General features: G+C 35.9%; 2 protein-coding genes across 2 annotated transcripts; one reads left to right on the forward strand and one right to left on the reverse strand.

The window, feature by feature from the left end:
- The first annotated feature begins 1696 nt into the window (after positions 1–1696).
- Positions 1697–12592, forward strand: SPP1 (Phosphatidic acid phosphatase (PAP2) family protein). Its single transcript, XM_022300353.2, has 8 exons — positions 1697–2132; positions 2219–2314; positions 2401–2475; positions 2570–2700; positions 10336–10439; positions 10527–10655; positions 11769–11884; positions 12044–12592. The coding sequence occupies exons 1-8, from the start codon at positions 1971–1973 to the stop codon at positions 12449–12451; spliced, it is 1221 nt and encodes a 406-aa protein (XP_022156045.1). The 5' UTR covers positions 1697–1970; the 3' UTR covers positions 12452–12592.
- Positions 12593–13060: 468 nt separating this feature from the next.
- PP2A-4 (protein phosphatase 2A-4) lies at positions 13061–21549 on the reverse strand. The gene is made up of 11 exons (XM_022300355.2): positions 21278–21549; positions 20280–20336; positions 19559–19642; positions 18570–18641; positions 18306–18377; positions 17858–17898; positions 15170–15236; positions 14170–14361; positions 13971–14060; positions 13748–13855; positions 13061–13552 (listed from the first exon to the last, which is right to left on the reverse strand). Exons 1-11 carry the CDS (start codon positions 21368–21370, stop codon positions 13487–13489), a joined length of 942 nt encoding a protein of 313 aa, XP_022156047.1. The 5' UTR covers positions 21371–21549; the 3' UTR covers positions 13061–13486.
- Positions 21550–24155: the final 2606 nt, after the last annotated feature.

Here is a 24155-nt window from a genome sequence, read left to right on the forward strand (position 1 = left end):
TTATTACATAATTCTATATTTAAAAAATTCAATATTTAAAATATGAAAATATAAAGATATAAAAATATTGTTTTAGAATGGTCAATTACATAATCTAAAAATTATTTTCAAAAACAAATATGTCAAATAATAAATTAACAGAATATGTATTGCAAGAACTTTCATATTAGGAAAGAAAAAGAAAATTAGGATAAATACATAAAACTATTACTTATCTTTTTTAAAAAATATTAAATCTACAAATTTTGTTACTCAAGTCTAGAAAGTTTAACTCAATTATTGTTTTATTAATATTTTTAGATACGTGAATATATTACTGAGTAAAAACCTAAATTGTAACTGTGTGACTAGGGGTGTTCACTCGACCAGGTGGGACCAAGAAAAACTTTTAAGAGATGTTTGGTTCCCTCTTTTTAAAACGGTATAGAGTTAGTTAAGTCAAACTCATGTTTAGTTCACAATTTTATAAATCCATATTTGTTATGGTAACTACTATTCTATCCCTCAAGAATTCTGGTGAGAGCCATCAACGAGATGAGAGGGAGGGCTCAAACGACGATTGTCATCCGAGAAAGAGGGTGAATCGAGACTGAAGAAGTTCTAGGTGAACTGAGTCAACAAGTTTTAGAACGAAAGGAACAACATGTTCGGGAACGAGAACAACAAGGAAGCAAGTTTGCTGCTCTGAAAGAGAGAGTTGAAGGAATGCATCAAAACTTATCTCTCATTATGAATAGATTAAAGTAGCAGGATTCGAGACAACCTATATTGGTTCGAGATCCATGAAAAGACAAAGCCTCGATGATCGACGATGTTTTTTGGAGTCCACGACCAAATTATTAATATATATATCAGTATTCTTTGTTTTGTAAGTCAACATCAACCTCTATGGTGCAATATTTGCATCAATAATGGTATTTTTTTTCTTTTGAGTAAAGGCCATGGGAGGGACTATAGAGATAGACATAAACCGACCAAACTAATTGCTCGAAACCAACAGTGGTTGGTCAATTTGTAAGAAGAGAAAAAAAATATCATCGACCAATCGACAACCAAAGGGTCGATGGTCGGTGTCAGTTTTGGCAAAAACCCAACATCGACCCACTGATTTACACCCCTATTCCAAAGAAGGTGGAGAGAAGAGACATCAACAAAAAAAAAAATGCAAAATATATATTTTTGCTATGTCAAAAGCTAAGTTTACTTTCGGTCTCTATAATTCCGTTAGTGGAGATATTTATTAAACCTATTTCTAAAAATTTAGAGCTTAAAATTGACCAAAATGATTCATAAATAAAAATTAGACTTTTCCATAAATACAAGCATTGGTAGTTTGTAAATTTGATGATAGTTTAGTGGAAAAGACGCCTATTACCATTAAAGTCAATGGTTGGATTGCTACCCTAAAATTTTTGAACTAACCAAGCTTAAGTTTAACTTGATTAATTAACACATAATCATAAAAATGGGAGGCTCAAATCTTCATCCACTCAATCAGAGTGGTTCATTGATGCAAAAGGACTATGGTAAAGAAGGAGGGAACGAGTTCAAACCGATCATCTATTTTAAGAATTAATTAATTGCTCAAGCGGTAATATCAATCCATTGACCCAAAGCATTTATCAATTCTTTCCCTTTCATGGAACATAGCTTTCATGTGGTGGCATCAAGAGGTAGCATTCAAAATCCCAACGAAACCCCACGCCATGGGAGAAACAGTTGAAACACTCGCCCCATTTCCCCCTTTTTCAAAAATCCAATCTCCTCCTCTCACGAACTCAGATGGGCGAATCAAAATTCGACCCTATTCCCTCAGATGTAACGAATTAACCCCACAGATGCTCTTCAGGACCCACTGATTCCTCCAATCCTCTGTTTCTTCTGCGTCTTCGTCTTGTTTTCTCCCTCCTCTCACGTTTTTCTTCGATCCCTCTTTTTCTGGAGGGAAGAAGAAGAAGAAAAAAGGAGAAATGGAAAGCGTGGCGGCGTGGCAAGCGGTGGCTTTATCTGGGTTCCTCTCGTGGATTGGTTTAGCCTCCTACATTAACATTACCCAGAAGCTCAGATCCTTGCTTCAGCCTTGGGCGGCTCGACATGTCGTCAATGGCGCTCCTCTCGTCCTCCGAATCCAGGTTTGCGATTATCGAGAACCGATTGTGTCGTTTTTCTGTTCTCGTTTGTGGTTGGATTTGTTGTGTAACGGTTTTGTGGTGTGCAGAAATATCAGAATTGGTTCTTGGATGCGCTGTTTTCTGGGTTGTCTTGCATTGTTTCTGTGCCCTTCTACACTGCTTTTCTTCCTCTGCTATTTTGGGTATGCTTTAAGTCTCTTTTTAATTGTTATTTGTTGATCCCTGGCTTAGTTTTTTGATGGGCTAATCTTTTGTATGGAAAATGTAGAGTGGGCATGGAAAATTGGCTCGGCAGATGACCCTTTTGATGGCTTTCTGTGATTACTTAGGGAATTGCATTAAGGTAAATAGCCTTGTCCTTTTTGTTTTTCTTTTTTTAATATCTCATGAGTTTCTCCTCTTCCATCCAACATGTGGAGTGCTTTTGTATTTTTTAGGATGTAGTATCAGCTCCTAGACCCAGTTGCCCACCTGTTAGGAGAATAACTGCCACGAAAGATGAGGAAGAAAATGCCATGGAATATGGATTGCCCTCTTCTCACACGTTAAATACAGCCTGTTTATCTGGGTTCGTGGTTCCTATCCTTCAACATGGTTCATTGGCTTGCTATTTCCTTTCTGTTATCATATTGCTTGCTGGGGTGTTATTTAGCTAAAATCTTTTCTATGAAGAGTTATGAGACCCGATCCTCCACTCAGATTTTGACATGGGTGGTACTGATGCTTATAGTGACATGCTGCCTTTTGAGCTTCAGTTAAGTTTGTGTTCTGAGCTTATAAAGGTGATTGACCTGAAGGACATATCTTTAGGCTTTCTCAAGAATACCAAGACGATTGGCAGACAGGTTTAGCCCCTTTTGTGAGGGAGACATAGGAAAGATAAAGCAGAGTTGTGCCTGCCTTCTTTTTCTTATTGTGGATTATTTGGATGCAAAGTGTTTCTTTCTCTTCCATTGAAACATAGGTTTGGTTAGCTAGGATGCTCCTGAAGGTGGTTTACCTGTGAGAGTAGTTATATGCTTACATGAAACCTTTAGAAGAATTTCTCCAAAGAACATAAGGAAATGGAGAATAAAGTAAAGGGTGATCGATATCCACTAAAGCCTTTTAACGAAGGATGCATTATTTAGGTTGGAGACTTTTTGAAAGGCTTCTCATATCATCATGATCATCAAATCAACTGTAGTAACCTTGTTATGAACTTCAACTTTTCAAATATGCTTAAATGTGTGGGCAAATAATGGATGGATGTAAAGTTAGTCAAGTATCAAAAGAACTTGCAAGTAGCAAGTGGATTTGAAATGAGTTCAGACACTAGACGCTTTTATCATGGAAAATAGATCTAGATAGTTGAGGAGAGAAGTTATGTCTTGTCTTTGGCTTCTCTGTCATTGAGGTTTCGCTTAAAGATGAGAATGGAAGGGTTTGTAGTTCCAAAATTCATGTAGTGGAATTTTGCAACCAAGGAAAAGAGAAGAGAAAGAAGAATCTCCTCATGATCTATGTTACCCAAAATGAATTCTCCCCTGATTCCTTTTTTTATTATTATTATTAATTATGAGAAGTTGAGCTTTCATTGAAAAAATTGAAAGAATACAAAGGGACATACAAAAAATCAGCCAAACAAAAGGATCCAAACTAAAATAATGTACTCCAACCAAGCAAGATCAAACATAAGGATTTGATCATTGAAAGCCTAAAGGGAGACATGAAACCGAATGATGGCCCACACCTCCTCCCTCGATCTCTCTACCCCTCTAAAAGTCCCATGGTTCCTTTCATACCACAATCTCCATAGTACAACAAAGAAACCTGTCTGCCACAGAAATCAACCAACTGAGGGTAATGAGAGCCTCCTTGAACCTCAAACTACAACCTCTGGCGCGAGCAAGGTGAACCTCAAAAGTCTGAAACAAACAATCCCACACCGACGTAGCAAACTGGTAGATCTAAAGGAGGTGATCAGGACCCTCAGCTGCTCCCCTGCAAAGAATAGTGTTGAGGCCCACTCAGAAAAGAAGAGTGCCTCATAAGTCATAATCCGATCCAAAATATTAACCCTATCATGTAAGACCTGCAAGACAAAATCTAGTCTTCTTTGAAATCTTGACCTTCCGGAGCGAAGAAAAAACGAAGAGGCGAAAGGGGAGGGGTAACTCTCCCCCATTGTTGAAAGTGAAATAAATATACAGAATTGGCTAAACAAATAAAAATGAAAAGAAATAAATAAATAGATATAATTGAACTGTGAACGCCTTCAACAATAAACTTCCAATTACAAGATATAATTCTCACGCCAAATTAGACCTCCATCTGGTAAGCTTTTGGTTTGGAGCCCGTTTCTTTAGGGGTTTCCTGTTACTGGGCTGTCTTTTTGTATGTCCTTTGTTTGTTGTTTTTATTCATTTATCTCAATGAAAGTGCAGTTTCTTATAAAAAAAAAAAAGAAAAGAAAATTAAGAAATTAATTATCTCCCAGTTTCCTTCTTCTCAAGAGATTGTCATCCACTTTGTTCGTTGGCTAGAAACGGTACAATTTCTTCTTTTTCCTGTTGGCAACCCAATTGAAAAAGTTGATGTTACCAATTGCTCTAACCCATTTAAACTTGGATTTTGTCTCTGATTAGTTTCCATAAGGTGATTTACTTCCAACTAGGTTTGATAAGAAATAATTTCTTTGATAAATGAAATGTAAAAATAGAGAAAAGCCCCACCAGCTGGGATCATTAGAAGCTGCCCAATTCAAGATAATAAAGAAAATAGAGTAGTATTTCTCAAAATAATATAACTTGATAATAGACAAAAAAAAAAAAAAAGTGTATGTATTTACTCAAAAGGTGGAATAAGTGGGGTACTTTGACTTTCTACATAGTTGTGGTTTTTTTTAACATGATACGAACTTCTCTGATGTAATGGAAGGAAAAACAAATGTTCTAAAGAGACAAACTCCTAGGAGTGAAAAATCGAAAAGAGAAAAATAAAAACAAAGCTCTAGAAATATTACAAATCTTTCAAACCCAAGGCCTTGGAAATATATATAAATAAGCACGGGTGATCCAAACAAAAATCTTCCATGACTTGCTATTTTGAAAAAAATCTATATACACTAGAGAGTGACAAAAATGGGGGTACTTATTATACTATACTCTTCTCCTGGTAAAATGATACCAAAGACATACTACAAGAGAACGAGATTGATGAGAGAAAGGGGTAAAGACATACTACAAGAGAACAAGATTGATGAGAGAAAAGACCCCTGTCCTGGGATTTCCATTAAATAATGAGCAACTACACACATCTAGTATAACCATCATGGGATGACCTAGTGGTCAATGAGAGCCAATGTAAATAGCAAAGAACTTAGAGGGAATGGGTTCAAACTATGGTGGCCATCTACCTAAGATTTAATATCGTACGAGTTTCCTTGTCAACCAAATGTAGTAGGGCCAAGCGGTTGGCCCGTGAATAGTCGAGGTGCGCGCAAGCTGGCCCAGACACACGTATATCAAAAAAAAAAAAACTACACATCTACTATAAAAGTACTGGTGTCACTCAGTGCATTTGTTTTACTACAACAGAGTCTACACCAAGAAGAGGCAATCTAAACTCTTTAAGGGCCCCAAGCTCACCCCTTTGCTTCTCTATCCCTTCGAATGCTCTCTATTCCTCTCAATCCTAATAAGTTGAAGCATACTGTACACCATTCTCTTCCAGCTAATTTCTAAGATTTCTTCATTCCAACTTCGGCTTGTTCATCAAGACCATTAGTTTCTTTCACCTGTCAAATAACATTGTGCTGTAGATCTTCAGCTTTTCTATTCAAAGGCCCCTAAAGCTCCTGGCCATCAACTTGTCCTCCTGAAAGCTGACTTTCTTGTGATCCCCAAACCCTTTGATGAAAAGAACATGGAAGAAATTCTCCTTGTTTCATGTGTACAAGAGATTATTGCAACCTTACGAGAAACACTTTCATTCATATATGAGACTAGAGATACAAAAGGGAGAACAAAAGGGTGAAAAACACTTTCATTGATATATGAGATTAGAGATACAAAAGGGAGAGCAAAAGGGTGAAAAACACTTTCATTGATATATGAGATTAGAGATACCAACTTCTTTCATAGATGGACTTCCTCTCGCAAAAACAGACTCTGCCATTGAAAATGGAGATGGTTGTCTCCTTACCAATCAGAAAGAGATTGAAACAGAGATTCTTGATTATTTTGAAAAGCTTTACACTGTTAGAGTTGAAGAGGGCTTGATTTTTTAGAATATTGAGTGGGCTCCTTTGAATGAGGCCTCCAAAGGTTAGACAGAAGCACCTTTTACAGTCGATGAAATTAACAAAGCAGTAAATGATCTCGGGTGTTTGAAATCGCCGGGGCCAAATGGGATGACCAATGATTTCTTTAAAAAGGCTTGGAACAACTTTAAATCGGATTTAGTTAACGTGTTCCAAGATTTTTTCGAGAAAGGTATCATCAACAAGTGCACAAACGAGACCTATATTTGCCTTATACCTAAGAAAACATCCCCAACGAGAGTTAAGGATTTTAGGCCTATAAGTCTTGTCTCCTCCTTATTAATATAAGATCATAGTGAAGGTGTTGTCTACAAGACTTAAGAAAGTCCTCCCCTCGATTATAAGTGATGCTAGTGGAAGGCCACCAAATCCTAGATGCAATTATTACAGCCAACGAAGCGGTGGGCAGCTGGAGAAAAGATAAGAAGAAAGATTTTCTACTGAAACTTGATTTTGAGAAAGCCCATGATAAGGTTGACTGGTCTTTCCTTGACGCGGTGTTGGAAAACAAAGGCTTCGGGAGTCGTTGTAGAATGTGGATAAAAGGCTGTATGTCCAAGACAAACTTCTCGCTCATAAACAGAAGGCCTCGAGGTAAGATTATAGCTCAGCATGGGCTTAGGCAGGGAGATCCTCTGTCTCCTTTTCTCTTTACATTAATCAGTGATGCTCTCAGCCGCTTAATCCATTTCTGTATGGAGAGGAACATTCTTAGAGGTTTCAACTTTGGTTGTAACGATGTGGAGTTGACTCACCTTCAATATGCAGATGACGTTCTAGTTTTTTGCCCTGATCACCTGAATATGTTGGGAAATTGGTGAAGGCTCCTAAGACTGTGGTTATGGCTCTGGAGAAATTATTGAGGGTTTCATCTGGAAAGGAGGTTCTGGCAAGAAAGGATGTCACCTTGTCAATTGGGAAACGACTTCTTTGCCATAGAAACAGGGAGGTCTCGGGATTGGCTCTCTTAAACAGAGGAATCAGTCCCTTCTTTACAAATGGCATTGGAGATTTGCTCACGAAGAGAATAGTTTGTGGAGGTGGGTCATTGGAGCCATTTATGGGGTTGAAGGTCATGGCTGGTTTACTAAGCCCACTTCTTTATCACCTAGAGGTCGCCCATGGGTTGATATAGCTAGAATCAGAGGTTTTTTGAAACTCATCATTTTCAAAGTTCCAAAAGGGGAGAAGGTGAGATTTCGGGAAGATCCTTGGGCTGACTCCTCCCCATTGTCAGTCACTTTCCTCGAGTTCTACAAGCTCTCGAGCAAGCAAGGGTGTTCAGTTGCAGAGTGTTGGGTTGCAGCTTCTTTAACTTGGGACTTGGGGTTGAGGTGGAACCTTTTTGATAGAGAACTCATAAGATGGGCTAGCTTTACAGAGAAGATTGAATTTTGGCAACCAGGTAATGGGAAAGACGTGGAAGGGGGATGGCAGTGGGGTGTTTTCGACGAAATCAGCTTTCATACTTCTTTCAAATCCCTCCCCTAAGATGGAAGGGTCTGTGGCTTCTTTTACTTGGACTTTCAAGGTCCCAAAGAAGGTGAAATTCTTTCTCTGGTCCCTTTTCTACAGAAGCTTAAACACTGCCGAGAGACTTCAGAGACGTTTTCCCTTTTGGTGTCTTTCTCCATCAGCATGTCAGCTTTGTTTGCGTGCAGCGGGGTCGACTGACCACCTTTTTCTCCATTGCCCTTTTGCTTCTATGGCCTGAATTGTGCGAGATCAGAATTTGGTATTATGTTCTGCATTCCTAGAAGGATCGATGATTTGTTTTTGGAAAATTTTGGGGGGTCGGGGGGCGGGGGGGTTGCCCAAAGGCAGAGCTTTTGTGTTATGGAATTGTGTAGTGAGGGCGACCCTCTGGTTGATTTGGAAAAGCAGAAACAGCAGGATTTTTTAAGACAAACAGCCCTTCAGGAGGTTTTTAGAAGCAATGTACAGCACTATTCTTCGTGGTGGTCTTTAAACCACACCAATTCTTTTGTAATTATAGCCTACACATGTTAGTTAGAGATTGGAAGGCTGCCATTGTATAGTCTTTTTGGGGGAGGTTTTTTTCAACCATCTACCTTTAGGTGTCCTTTTTGGATAGATCAATGAATTCCTTGTTTCTTACCAAGAAAAAAAAAAAGAAATCCCTATCCACGGGAGTTACAAAAAACATCTCGATATCAAATCAGTAAAATATAATGCTGAAAAGGAGAAGATTTACACCATGAGGCAACCAAATAAACAATGGATTCAAAAACACGATTAAAGGGGGGCTCCTTTTCCATGGAAAATCATATGATTTCTCCCATCCAAATAGACCAAAAGCCCGCTCAAACAAAGTGCGTCCAAGGGAGCTTTTTCTCCTTTGTGAAAGGGTGGCCCGTGAGAAGGAATGTCAGAGCACTGTTTTCTTCAAAGGGCAGAGGAGTCTACCATCCAAAAGATGAGAGGATTTTGTTCCAAAATTTCGTAGAGTAGGAGCATCTTGTAAATAAGTGGCCTTGTAATTCTCCCTTTTCTTTACAGAGAATACACCAACGAGGAGAGATTTGAATATATGACACTCTCCTTTGCAATTTGTCTTGTGTATTTGTGGCATTTAAACTAACCTCCCAACGTAATAACTTAATCTTTTTAGGGTAGTGATCACTCCAAATAGACTTGTATAAGGGGGCTGCTTCATTCAGCAAGGCAGTAGAAAGATCACTGGTCAATGAGCTGGTTGTGAAGAGTCCCGAAGATTCCAAGTTCCATATAAAGATGTCTTTGTGAGCAGTGGGCTGTTTATTGTTCAAAAGTTGTAGGAGGGAAACAAATTCAGCGAATTCGGAATCTTCTCCAAAACATAAGATCCCAAGAAGTCCTCTGTTCATCCCACAATTTTTCTACTGAGATCGACTGATTATTGCAGCCTTAACACAGAAACAGCTGTACGAGGAAAGAACCTTGAATGGAGAAGAGGCAGCTTTATAGAGAGATAAAAGGAAGGGAAGGGAAAAAGAGAGAGCGAGAGGGAAAACAAAGGAAAGGAAAGTCTAATCTGGTGATACAAGGAATAAACAAATAAAGAGGAAATAAAGAATGAGTATTAAGTAACATGAATGTTTAAGGGGTGACAACAGCCTCATGCTTAAAACCTAAACGGGTCAAATTTAGAGGGGCTGGCTCCATCTAAAATTTTGGAGTCAACTATCATTGATTTGTCCTGAGATGGGGGTTTGGTAAATATTAATTTAGTGTTAGGGAATGTATTCTCCAATTCCTTCAACCTATTATCTATCTAATCTACCACAAACTGTGGCTAGACCGGGTGATCACCCAATCTTAACTCTTAATAGGATATTTCAAGAGATAATAATACATCATTGAAGCTGTTGGAGTCCTCTATTTTTGTGTACCATACGATGGTACATTTTTCATGAGCAATGCAATTGACACGGAAATACCCTTCCGGGCACCATGCATAGGCTGACTAGCTCTCCTTGCTCTTTCCAAAGTTCATATTTTTGTCAATATCAAGCAATTGGCATTAACGATTCTAGCTCATGTCAAAGAATCAAATGTTTAGTTTTTCTTCATTGGACCTTAGTTTCAGAAATTTTTCATTCATGAAATTATCGTCTTAGTTTCGTAGCCTTTTAAGAGTATGCCTCCTTATCTGAATGTTGCCTTCTGCCTTTTTTTTCTTCCCTTATTGAAAAGAAGTTATATTCAAGCAAATGCAAATTCCTTGTAAATTTTGGGCTGGTTAACTTTGGAGACTTTTGTTTTCTTACTGCTAATTTATTATTGCCATAAACTTTCAAGTCAACTAAGTTATGTATTGTGATTTTATGATCCATTGCCTCTTTGCAACCTATATTATTGTCTTGACACTAACTATTTTCCACTGGTATGAACGTACAGATTCCTCTTGTATTATATCCTATCTTATGCTCCAAATGTAAATCCCGCCTATGAATTTGCGGGATTTGCCCTTGTTTGTTTGCTTGTAGGCCTCATTGGCTTGGGTAAGTTTTATCTTCTAACGTAAAGTTTTGTCAAGTTTATACATTTTTGGTTTCTCTTCCAATCTCATTTTTGTTTTTCAATGGCAGGAAGACTATACCTGGGCATGCATAGCCCAATTGACGTCATTTGTGGTCTTGTTTTGGGCTTGATGATTCTCTTATTTTGGTTGAATGTCCATGAATACGTGGACAGCTTCATTACCACTGGCCAAAACGGTATCCTCTCTTGTTCATACTTCAGCTTTTTCTTTTTCAGGTTAAGCTTAGTTTCTACTATGAAGTAAGTAGTGTTTTAAGGAGCAGACAAGTTTTACAAAGGGAGCTACAATTATCATGAATTGAGAAAGGCCGTAGTTACAAAAGGAACTGAAAGTTATACACCACAAAGAACGCAAAAATCTAACAGTGTCTCAAAGGTCATTCCAATCTTTGGTGACATAATCAATGAAGTTGGTGTATATTCGGGATCGAAGTTGGACAATGCTCCTTGACCTTATAATCTAATAATCTATCCTAGTAATGTGTCCTCAAGTGACTGTGAACCAATAATTATTAGGCATAATCTGAAATCCCTTTTTACGGTCTCCAGTCCAGGGGGGGATGGTAAGATAGTACTGAAAAACAAGCTCTAACCTATTTTAGTTGGAAGAATTTGGAATCCGAAATGCTGGACTTTTCATGAGGTAGTGAAACTTGAGATTTTTGCTCAAAAAAACAGAGCTGGGTGGATCTTGACTATTGCATACTGAAAAATTGTTGACATTTAAGGGGCATTTGGAGCATGGGTTCAGTATCTTAAGCTTGAAAATGGTAGAAGTTTGGGGTCTAAGTGGATGATTAGAAGGCTTTTATTTAAATCATCATGAGTGGTTCATTGGTCTAAAGGGACTAGGGTTAATTAAGAGGGAATGAGTTTAAACCCCATGATGACCACCTAGTCCCGTGAGATTAGTCGAGGTGTGCGTAAGCTAGCCTAGACATCATGGATATAAAAAAATAAAATAAAAAATAAAAATACTAAAAGGCTTTGATTTAGGAAATATATATGTTAGAGTGCATGTTTAGAAAGCGTGAGTTTAGAAAAACTGTGCGAGAGAGTGGATTTCGGTGGGGAGTAGGTTTGAGGTACCGTTGTGACAACCTTCAGATTGGCAAACTCGTGGACAAATATGGGTTCAATGTCTTAAACCAAACACACCTAAATTTGAATTCTCACTCCAAACACCCGTTACAGTTTAGTGTCTGTCGGGATTCATTACCATTTCAACATAATGGTCATTCTGCTAGTGCTTCACTAATCCATTTGTTGCATGCCATTTCTGAGTGCAGTTACATATTTCTGGGGTGCCCTAAGCATTCTGTTACTCTTTGCTTATCCTACTCCTGAGTTTGCTACTCCAAGCTTTGAATACCACACAGCTTTCGATGGCGTTGCACTTGGAATTGTAAGCAACCTTTGCTTTTCAAAATGGATGTAAATCTGTTCTTATTGGTGTCATTTTAAAGGAACATATTGTCAAAACTCCTTGTCTTGTCTAATTTTGCTTACCTCTTGTAGTCATGCTTTATTTTGTTACTCAAATATATAAGGTTCTGCCGTCCAGGTAGCAGGAGTACAGCAAACATACCATCAGTTTCACCACGAAGACGTTGCACGTATATTTACTGCACAACTCCCCTTTCCCACGTTTCTTGGGCGGATGCTCGTCGGTTTACCTACTATATTAACCGTGAAGTTCTGTAGCAAAGCTCTTGCTAAATGGATCCTCCCCATTGTTTCAAACACCTTGGGCATGCCCATTAGATCAACCAGCTATATTCCACTGTTAAATTCATCTTCAACAGGTAAGGTGGATGGGACCAAACAACATGGTCATCTCTATAAGCTGTTCTTCTTCCCAAGCCAGGGCTCGTTTGACATCGACACGGGCATTAGGTTCCTTCAATATGCAGGCCTTGCGTGGTCTGTGGTTGATCTTGTTCCCTCAATTTTCTCTTATCTGAACTTGTGATATGTTAACCCAAAGACAGATCGGTTCAATTTTTACCTAATTGAATCCTGAGTTCTCTCCATATATTTCATTGTACTTAGCAAATGTGGTTCAAGAGCTCATGAAATTATTCTGTAAAATGAGATGTGGTAGTTTTGTTCAGCGACTATATATGAGAAATATAGCTTTGAAAAACCAATGTTTTCCCCCAAGTCAATTTTAACCACTTCTAATTAAACTGAATGTTTAATTTTTAATAAAAAAAATAAACTTGCATAAATGTTCCAATTAACACTTGCTGAAAACTAGATAGAAGATTGTCCATGATCCAACTAAAAAATCAATCCAACAAAACACTTACAATCATGTCATAAGAAATATCCAAACTCAACCATGAAAATATAACCAAAAAGTCAAAAAATTGCACAAACTTAGGAATACTCAAATCCAACTAATTCAAGGCACATGATTAAACAACTAATACCTGAAAGAATCGTGGATCTTTTAGAAAGAAAAAAGAGTAATTTCACCACTTATTCAAATATTCCATGGAACAAAATCCCCATTGATAGCTTGACCTTATGGAATTGAAGCCCATTTGGTTTCCTTGATTCAAACTTCTCAAGCATATGGTCAAAATTATACTTCATACTAAATTTTTTGAAACAAAAAGTAACAATTCCAATAGTTTTAACAGCCTTTTTCAAACATAACAAGAACTAATATACCAACTAGCTTACACCTAGTAGAGGAAAAACACCAGCACTATAATAATTTACTACAATATCAAAGTGTTGTACCAAAACAAAACTACTTGAGAGGATATTATAGGGTGGGAAGAAAAGGACCGAGAGGGCAAAAGAAAGTTGAATATCTTTGTGTCTCGAGGATGTCTTGATCTTCAAATACAAATCAGAGATTTTTCTATGTAAAGAGTCTTGGCTCGCAGGCAAAGCCACCAATGCATGGCAATGGCAGCATAAGTTCACAGGTTCTCTGCCTACATTGATGCACAACCCGTTATGGTATACAGGGGAAGGATTCGACTTAGCTGCCTTATAAGAAGTAATCCGGCGTTCTCCGAGTGACATCGGGTTCTCCTCTTCTGGGTGCTGGCTCAAACTGATAGAGACAAACATGAAGTTCAAGAACCATGCAGAGAATGAGACTAATCATTCAGCTATGGATAATTATAACATTGCAGGAATAAAGCAAAGATGCGTATTGTTTGTGCATAATCATCATTGTGAATGATTATGCATTGTGCAAGTGCTTGTGCCGTGGTGCAAGACGTTGTGCAAAGAGTGAGAAAGAGACCTGAATAAATGTATGACTCCTGCAGTCATCGACCTCTAGAATTGAGGCCATGTTCCCACAGCGATAACAATAGTTAGGTGCACTAAATATAGTAACCACCTTTTGTTCCTGTACAAAGAAAAGGAACTTCATACCAGAAACCTTTAAATAAAACAAGAAGAATACAATAAGAGATTTATATGGCAAATTTTCAAGGGGAGAAATTATCAAACAAACGTATTACATGAGCCCAATTAAATCCATCCATGACCAGTTGATGAGCTCTAGCTATCAACTTCAAATTATTCATGTGATTGAATTGTTCAGAAATATCCTGCAAAGTAGGGTATTAAACATGAGAATGAGAACCCCTTAATTTTCCTTATCTTTGCATAAGGGCAAGTATGAAATAACAAAGGCCTTGATGCACAGTTACGAATTACCTGACCAAATGTATAGCCAGCACCCCGAGGTGAAATCCCCCAGCCGCACCGATCATCTGGATCAGACCATAATAAGTCACACATTGGGCCTTCATGAGGAACCTCTTGAACACGGTCAAAGTTTCGAATGTTATCAAGGGTTTCGATGGATGGGGACAACCCACCATGGAGGCAAAATATCTCAGACTCAACCTGAAAAGAAATATAAGAGCCAACGGATAAACCAATTGCATCAATAAGATGGCTCCTTGATAACAATTTTGTTCAACTTCATGGTTTTAAGACTTATGTTAGTGTACTAATAAATTTTTTGTTTTCTAATCAATTCCTTAAAGCGTATTTACTATCTTAGCGAAACTAAAAAAATTGCTTTTAAATTTTGGTTTTTGTTTTCTGACTACTAAGTCTAATATTGCAGAAGTATTTTCAAAGACATAGCAATTTTTTTCTTTTTATGAAAAACCAAGTTCCAGTTGGAAAAATGAAATAATAGAGTAGTACAAAAAGAATCAACCCACCACAAACGAAAGAAAAAAAGATTACTGCAGTTGAGAATGAGATGCGGACGCCCAAAAGGAAAGCATTGAACTATAGTCCACACCTCCCCGAAGACTCAACTCCTCAAAAGAATCTCCTATTCCTCCCAAAGCTAAATGTTTCACTAAGATAGCAAGAGAAGCTACCCTCAGAGCACTTCTCCCTCATCCCTAAAAGATGGAAACACCACTTCCTCACACAACCTCGAGAAACAAGATCTATAACAAGCGAAAAGCAAATTGAATATTTTCCTATATATATATTATATATATATATCCCAAAATCAAAGCCACAGCACATGATCCAAAGGGCCTAAATTGTAAAATTATTTTATTACACGTCATCCTTCAATCACATTAAATATACAATGTAAGAGATGCACTCAAGGAGCAGGGTATGAGGTATCAAGAAGATATGTTGTGCAATACGAGCAATAATTGACAAGGAAAAAAAAATCACTAACCAAGGCAGTCAAAGGAAAATAGTCAAAAAGATCTGTAAAAGTCTTCCATACATTAGCACTGCCATACCTGCAAGTACAGAAGAAAAAGGATCTCACTCCCATATATTTTTGCAAGAGAATCAAGAACAATTGACCTTCCGAAAAACAAATTTAGACGACTTCAAAGGTAATCACAGGTTGAATTTAACCTCTACCAACAAATTATGTCACAAAAAAATATTTAGCAGCAGATAGAAGAAAAAAAGGTAATATAATTTTTTTTTTTTGTATTCGTGAGTGTCCATGCCAACTTACGTGCACCTCGACTAATTTCACGGGGCAACCGACCCTACAATATTTGGTGTCAAGAAACTCGTAGGAATTACTAATTCTAAGGTAGGTGGCCATCATAGGGTTTGAACACATTCTCTCTTAATTAACCCTAGTCCCTTTGGACTAATGAACCACCCATGATGGTTAAAAGATAATATAATATTACCAACCATCTTGTGATCATTACAGACTGACAGGAATGTATTCTCACCAAAAGCACAGTCCCTACCCCTTTCTATAGTAAAAATGAGCAAGGTCATATCCATGAAGCTAGGACCAGCATTTGTGACTTATTTGACCATCGGTTGAGTAGTTAGTCAAAATCCAATGGTCCCTTAGAATTAAACCTACTCCCCCTCCAGATTCCAGCTAGTCGTGCAACTCTACCCAATGGATGTGGAAGTTCTAATCAAATTCCTTATTTATTAACAGATTTTTCTTTTATAAGAAACCACCCCAAAGTTGACTTTTAACAAACAGAACTATGGCCTCAATTATATGTTTTTCTTTTAGTAAAAAAAATAGCTTTCATGAAATGAATGAAAGTGGGGTGGAAAGACCTAATTAACAAGGGGACTACAAAAGAAGTATAACAAGAGAATTAAAGAAAAGAGCCCCATTTTTGGTAATCAAAAAAGGAATATAATTACCAATAAAAAAAATATTAGGAAAATGAACTCATAGTGCCCAGCCAACTATGACATAAATGAATTTAGTAGATCCATAAACACTGGTTTTGACTACCCATAATCTCAAATTAATTTTTTGGTATGGGTACTAAATTTTGATTCCAAGTATTTCCTGTTTATATTTTTCACTATGAGAAATAGAAATACAGAATATTATTCTAGGAAAACATCATTCCCTATGAATTCGTTTCCTACTGATCATGCCTCAAGCTTGACAAAAAAGTTCGTGTGTGTGGTTGTTGACCGGTACTCAAACTTTGACAGAAGTCTCTGATTTTGAATGGTAGGTGGCGTCCAGTTCTCCACTTACCTATTCTGAGCATAACTGCCACTGGTAAGGCCCAGAGGAAGAGAAAACTTAGATGTCCTACATTCTACGATCTCCAAATGTAATTGTAGACATTACCTAAATAATCGGGATTTAGCCTGCCTGAGAATTTCCTGGAAACTTAACCAGGTTCATAATCCTCAATGGTCTCTAATCAACAAGTCCAAGCCTTCTATGGATGGTATGAACAGTGAAAAAGGCAGCTGCCTTTTTTATTCTAATCACCAAATTATTAATCTCTGAGAACTTTGCTGAGAAATTATTCTTCTCAACTTGGAGGCAAGCATTCAACTATTTAGTTACCATAGCCTTTTTTATTCTCATCACCAAATTAATAATCTCTGTGTACGTTGCTGAGAAAATTTTCTTCTCGACTTGGAGGCAAGCATTCAATTATTTAGTTACCATAAAATTTGGCTGAAAGTTTTCAACCAAATGCCTATACACAGAACTCTCATTTGTTAATTAACAGTTGATGGTTTAAGAGAATCTGGGCATTACAAATAAGTTTTCTTTCAATTGTTCATAAGATAATTAAAAATATATATTAATGTCTTATTGCCGGGTTATAGTTGAGTTCCTCCTTGGCTTTGAGTAAAATACTTGAAAAAAACTGGGAAGACTAGTTTTTTTTAATTAATTCTTTAGTTTCTTTTTCACACACACACAAAAAAGGGAAGGAAAAACAACTTTTATTTTTCAAATTAACTTAAGTAAACACAATCCATTTTTCACGCAACAATAAGCTTTTTCAAGACGTTTGAATCTAAAATTCAGTTTCAAAAATTATAAACCAATTTCTTTCATATATGATGAAACAAAACAAAACAAAACAAAAATATTTGTTAATTAAAAAAAATAAAAAGAAGCATGAGATACAATCATGTTTCTATTATTCCCTTTCTCAAAGAAGTTTGTTTACAAATTGTGAACCAAATAGAGATTTGGAGATTTATCCAAAGGTGTTTCACCTTTGACATCAATAGAATTATCTAAAGTCATGTTTACTGGAAGGGAATGAAAATGAGAGAATGAAAATCATTTTACTTTTTGGAGTTAGTTATTAATCAGATTCCCACAAATAATTTCATTATCTCTACCTAGTTATTGTAAAAGATAACAAGATTCGTCGAACTAAAACATCGATCATTTAATACACTGCATCTATGTTTGCAATTGGTAATTGGATTTTATAAGAAATTAGAAGTTTCTCCAAAGCTCATAATATGTAGGCATGCAGCATGAGAACGGAACATCAATGGATAAGCTAGTCCTACAATATCATAGGTCATACACATTATCCCCCAAGAGAGAGAGAGAGAGAGAGAGGAAGGTATAGTGTGGGTATAGAAAACTCACTTCCTTAAACATTCATCATAAAAGCCATAAACCTGAGTGATCTGAGAATCAAAAAGGAGAGAACATGAAATGATGCAAGTCAATTCCAGTATTCAACTTCAACATTATCTCTGAACATGTCTAATTAAATGAAATAAATCCCCAAAAACAAGACACAATGAAGTGCAAATAAAATACAATTACGCACACGTGTACTGGAAAAAAATTCCACTATTCATTCTACAATGTAGTAGACAAATGGTAGAAAACTTCAAAGCAGAAAGCAGCTAGATTTTTTTTTTTTTTTTGCACCCTCTCTCCCTCCCTCCAATCCCAATCCCAACTTTCTGGATCAAGCATCAATAAAAAATCACAGGATTGGCATTTGAAAAAAGAAGCAAAATTGCGTGCATCATTTTTTGAAACATATCCACATGTCCTGACCAAAACATAGAGTGTAAAATCGTACCTGACGACTTTCGTGATTTCCTCGAAGAATGGTAATCCGGTGAGGATAACGAACCTTTAGAGCCACTAATAACTGGATGATTATGGTAGACAACCATATATATTAGCTCAAATATCATCCAGCGAAAACCTACAAGTCTTACATTATACGTGATTTTTCTTATTAAAAAAAACTATTACATAAGTTATGATGGGTATGGGATATATGGATGCCTTGATAGAATGAAGAAGAGGAAAACTAAATAAGTTGGTGTTATGTGCATACCGTGACAGTTTCAACAGAATAATATCCCCGGTCCACATAATCTCCCATAAACAGATAATTGGTGTCTGGACACTGCAAAATATTATGTAATAGATTCAGACCTGATCCAGAGGATGCTCAAAAGAAAACCAATGAACAAATATTATTTTAATTTATAAGTAGAAAGCATTTTGAACAGCAATCTTCTCTCTCTATCACTTTGTTCCCTTATTTTCACAAAAAAAAGGACCCATAATTAATTCAAGATTTAAATTAGTCCCTAAACGTTCCTATGCATTTCATTTCCATCTCTTAACTTCTAAATATTCTATTTCAGTCCCTCAACTTCCAAATGCCTTTATTTTAATCCCTAGCATAGGAAACCTCTTAAAGTTAAAAGATGATTACGTCAAGTAATCATCCTAAGAAGGGTACGTTTGGCCAAAGTTGGTCAAACACTCCATTGGAACTCAAATTCAAAAAAATGTATGAGACGCATGAAGGGAAGTTTTAGGTCTTCTACAAATTGGCTACTTTTTCTAATTGTTGTTCTAACTTCCCTTAAAATATCTCTTCATAATAGATAAATGGTTGGGACAACTGACAACAAACATCCATCTCGTTCAATTGTATTTTGGATGGTTCCGCTTTTATTAAAAAAATACCAACTTAGTTTTCTTTATTAATCCCCATCAGCACTCAGGTTGAAAATATATCTTAGATTCTTAACTTATCTCCCTTTGTACAAGCTCCATTAATAAATAGCTACTGTTGTTCTTATCTTATCTTTTCTTTTCATAACGATTCCCCCTATTATTTATTTAAACATAGAAAAAAAACAACATAGTTTTCTTATTTAATCTCCCTTGGCTCTCAGGTTGAAAATAAATCTTATCTTCTCTCCATTTTGTACATGCTCCATTAATAAAAGGTTAAGTTTCAGTGCGGCAAAATGGTTCTTCCTTTCTTGCAAACAAAATATATGAATACTAAAATAGCATAACTTATACCTTCCCTCCGATTTGGAAAAGTTCTGCAAGATCATGAAATTGCCCATGAATATCTCCGCATATTGTTACTGGGCTCTTCACAGGCTGAGTGAGGAGAAAAAAAGATTCCATATGTCAAAGAAGGCACAAAAAAGACGGATACAGTAATCGTGATAACTAAATAATCATGTGCTATTCCAGAATTTAAAATGAAAGACAAGATGCTAGTATCCTCATTTAAACTCAACTCCAATTCATTTTCTCAGATAAGAAAAAGTTGCATTAATAATAAAAATTACAAAAGGGAGAACGGACTATGTGTTCTCCATCTCCCTAGCCAAATGGCCACAATGATTTGAAGTTTGAACCATACAAAAATTTGGTTTCTCAAAGAAAAAATAAAAATAAAAATGGAGACCGGTTGCCCAAAATAACCTGCCCCAAATGAATTGGTTACAAGTTTACATTCAAACTTCTTGCAATGTTCAGAAAGAATGATGCAATCCTTACAATAAAGCATGCATGAGATAATTGCAATAATACAGAGTTAGTGTACATGATACGGTCCACTGTTCCAGAATGAAGACAGAACTTGTAAGTTGTAGACATGGAGGACCTCTAGTTTCAAGGTGTATATGTTTCCACCAGTAAGAGGGCTCCAATCAAGAGATCTTTCTAAAAAGTAATATCAAAGATGGATCAAATAATATAAAGGTTTGAATTGAAGGCACAAATATAATACCTGTACGTTGCTCTCTTCCATTAGAACCTCTTTGGCTTTCTCACATAATGCCCTAACCTACATAAACAAATAAATCATGTTATATTTACCTCCAAAGGATAACCACAAATGTTTCATATGGTCAAATTAACCTGACTTAGGCATGGAACAAGGTAAAAAAAACATGCTAAAGTCAGTCAAAAGCTCATGGGTCCAACAGAAGGACCATGAATTCTGATAACCTCGCCTCCCTGTAGCTCCCTTCATAACCAATCTTACAATTATACCCGTGTTGTTATTCTTGCCAATTCTCTGCAGTCTCCTTGGGTTTCTTGAGGATTTCATATGAGAAATTAATAAAAAAAATAAATGGACAATACTGATATCTGGAGGGGAACATAAACACGGTAGAAACTCGTTTCTAAAATAAAAATGAAAGATAACACCTTTAAATCTACAGAGTCCAGACCCACTAGTTGAAAGGGGCATATTACCAATATATACATATATATAATACTGCTTCAAAAGCAGCAGAATCTCCATGCAATCCGAGCACGAACTCTATTTTCATTTCAACAACACGCCAACGGTAATGTAGAAAATTTTGAAAGATGACACCTACCAGCAACCCACGGTAATGGTATCCACTCCCACCATAAAGCCTAAATCTAGTGCTCTTTTCCAGTCAACCAGAAAACAGTAAACAAAAAATTCTCACGCAATCAAATAGCTGTCTCCTAATTTCCCTCCTTCCATCCACAAGATTCAATTACCATCTTCACTCATCAGAGAACCCGCAAAGGCCCCGAATCCCACAAGCAAGATCTCCCGGGTATCTCAACCCAACAAATCGCAATTAGAAAACAAACAAAAAGAGGGAGAGACAGAGACAAACCAACAGTACCCCATCCTCCACAAATTCTTCTAGGTCAAGAAAACCCACCCCATTTCCCGAAAAAACAAGAACCATCGAATCGAACCCAGAAATCAAAACGAAAAGATCAATCGAGAGACGAAACCTGTTGCTCGGAGAGCGGCTTGCACTGCATGAGCTGCGAGATCTGCTCATCGAGGCTGCTGCTGGCGTCGGAGGACATCGAATCCGTGCCCATAGCCGCACCGGATCGAGGCGAAGAAGATGAAAGAGGGCGTGGCCGGAGCGTGAGACTCCACTGCTGCGCCGGGCAGTGGACAGAGGGAGGAAGAAGAGAAGAGAGGGAAAAGGGAGGTGCGCGTGAGAACTGAAAAGGAAGAGCGAGTGGCGATTTCAGGTTGAATTATAGAAAACCGGCAATGCCAATGGGTGGAGGGAAATAAATTATTATCAAAATTAAAAATATATATAATTAATAATTTATTCAAATTAAAAATTAAAGAAAAAAGGTTATGGATTGCATTCTGCTACGAAAACTTCCACGGGAGCTCACATGCTCTGGACCAACCACAGCGCGCCACGTCAAATAAAATATCTTCGGATCTTCATTGAATTAATATGAAAGAAAAAGTTCCTCTTGATGCTTTCTAAAATACTTGTAATCCTATATTGGTCACATAGATTTTACCAATATTATATTACCAATATTATATTAGTAACATCAACTTCGAGAGGGATGTGATAAAGATTAGAAATTAAATTCACTATATAGACATAAGACAACATAAAAGTTTAATTTCGCGAAATATAATTTCTCAAAAAATCTCGTGTGAACCATCATTTAAAACTTTATATTCAACAAGTAATGAGTAATTACTACAAAAATACTTACATAAGAAGTGGTTTTATTCAAAAAAAAAAAAGAAAAAAAAGGGGACAAAAGTCATACAAAACACATTATCTTCTAATTGAAAAAATAAAAATAAAAAAGGACAAATATATCAAGTGACCCTAACTTTTTAAGGTTCTTAATTAAGTATTTGTGTTAAAAATGGTTAAGTTTTGTTTTTCAAAAATTGGTATATCGTTAAATTATTATTTTATTAACATATTTAAACATACTTTTTTTGTATTGTCAGTTTTCTGCAAAGACATAAAAACATAGATGTCTAAGCAGCTATGATAACAAAACAATAAAATTGTCACATCAACTTTCTAATAACCATTTTTAATTGAATGACTTAATTGATTAAATTTGATTTTAAATAGTAAGAGCCAAAAATATGAAAGAGCATTCGATATATATATATATCATGAATAATACTCTTTAAATGATGGTACTACTCAAAATAATTTGAAATTTTTTATATTTGTCGGTAAAACCGTTTGTATAAAATATGGTTGTATTGAAATATAAAGATTAAATATGTGTTTTAGTTACGAAGATGTTTTCACAATTCTAAAAAAATAATTTCAGCTTAGTCCTTGTATTTTAATATTTTCTATTATAATGTTTTCATGGACATGTTAATTAAATAACTACGTTTTTCTGATTACAAGTGAAATATTTATTTAATAGACAATTTCAACATTATTCTCTCTCCAATAAAATAATACTGAGATGATAATAAGTACCTTTATTTACTGAGCTATATCCGAACTAACCCATTGAAATCGTCTAATCTTAGCACGATTTATAAAAACTACCATACTCCCGACAAATATTTTACAAACTACCATACATGTCTATTTAATTGGAAAAAAAACAACTAACAATGTATTTTATACAAGAATCCAAATTAGTTTGAAATTAATTAAGCATACAAAATAAAATCCACAAATGTTATAATTAGTAGCCAATAAAACATGTCTAAGTTAGGAAGCTTGTTCGTCTTCTTCCCGAGTCTATTCATTTCTATCTCGTACGGTCACATTGTCACTTTTGTCTTGTCTACTAAAAGATAAGTTTGAGACGATTTTTGAAAAGAAGATTTTAAGTTAAACCGTTTCTATTAGGAGTAGTTTCAAATATTTGTGAACTAAGTATTTTCCCTATAGGTATTTTAAGTGTTATTTTAAATATTTTTAGAATTTTAAAAATCACTTTTGATTATGTGAAGAGTTTTAATATTTTGAAAAGTAATTTTAGTGAGAAAAAATTTTCCCCTTTCTAAAAAGTTATCTCAAACTCACCCTAAATCAATCCGGTAAATAATATTTTTGGAGTAGTACATCCCAAAAGCAAACCTATAATATTTGCTTTTGCTATGATTCGAAATAAAAGTCACTAGAGATTCAGAAACGGCAACAAAATTATTCACAGGTAATTAACATTTTATGTAAACTTTCAATTGCTCAATGTTGTTTTAAGAGCAAATTTGTGTAGTAACCATGAAAACAAAGGACGAGGCAGGGGTTTTCGAGTCTTGTGTTGACAAAGATCAAGATCCTCAAGAAAGTATTCGTTCACGAATCTCAGTTTTTTATGTGATTGCAATAAGCTTGCTTTTTTTTTTTGCGTCAAGATTGGAGGCCAATGGACTGTCCTGTTTGGATTAATTTTCTAGATGATTTTAGAGAGCTAAGAGTGTTCTTTAAAAATAAATAAATTGGTCAATAACAAATAAAAATCACTTTTGAGATAATTAAATTGGTTTATAATATTTTTTTTATAAAGAATCAATAGATGATTATCCAAAAAGTGATTAACTAAAATCACTCTAAGAAAGTGTAACCAAATCCTCAAGTATTTAACTTAAGTTATTTATATAAAAAGTGTTTAAAAAGATTAGTTTAAAAACTATTTAAATGAGAAGGTGGGTGGAATTCACGGTAAATTTATTTGATTTTTGTTCGAATCTGTCACATAGATGGAATTTTCATCTCAGGGATAAATTCAAAAAACAATTAAAAATTTAGGAACCAATTAAACATAAGAATCGACATTGGATGAAAAAATATTATGGGACAAATAATAATAATAATTAAAATGGTCGAAAAATAAATATTTCAAAAATTAAGAG

Source organism: Momordica charantia, assembly GCF_013281855.1.
Source record: "Momordica charantia cultivar OHB3-1 chromosome 1 unlocalized genomic scaffold, Mcharantia_2.0 BLBB01000001.1, whole genome shotgun sequence".
NCBI lineage: Eukaryota > Viridiplantae > Streptophyta > Magnoliopsida > Cucurbitales > Cucurbitaceae > Momordica > Momordica charantia.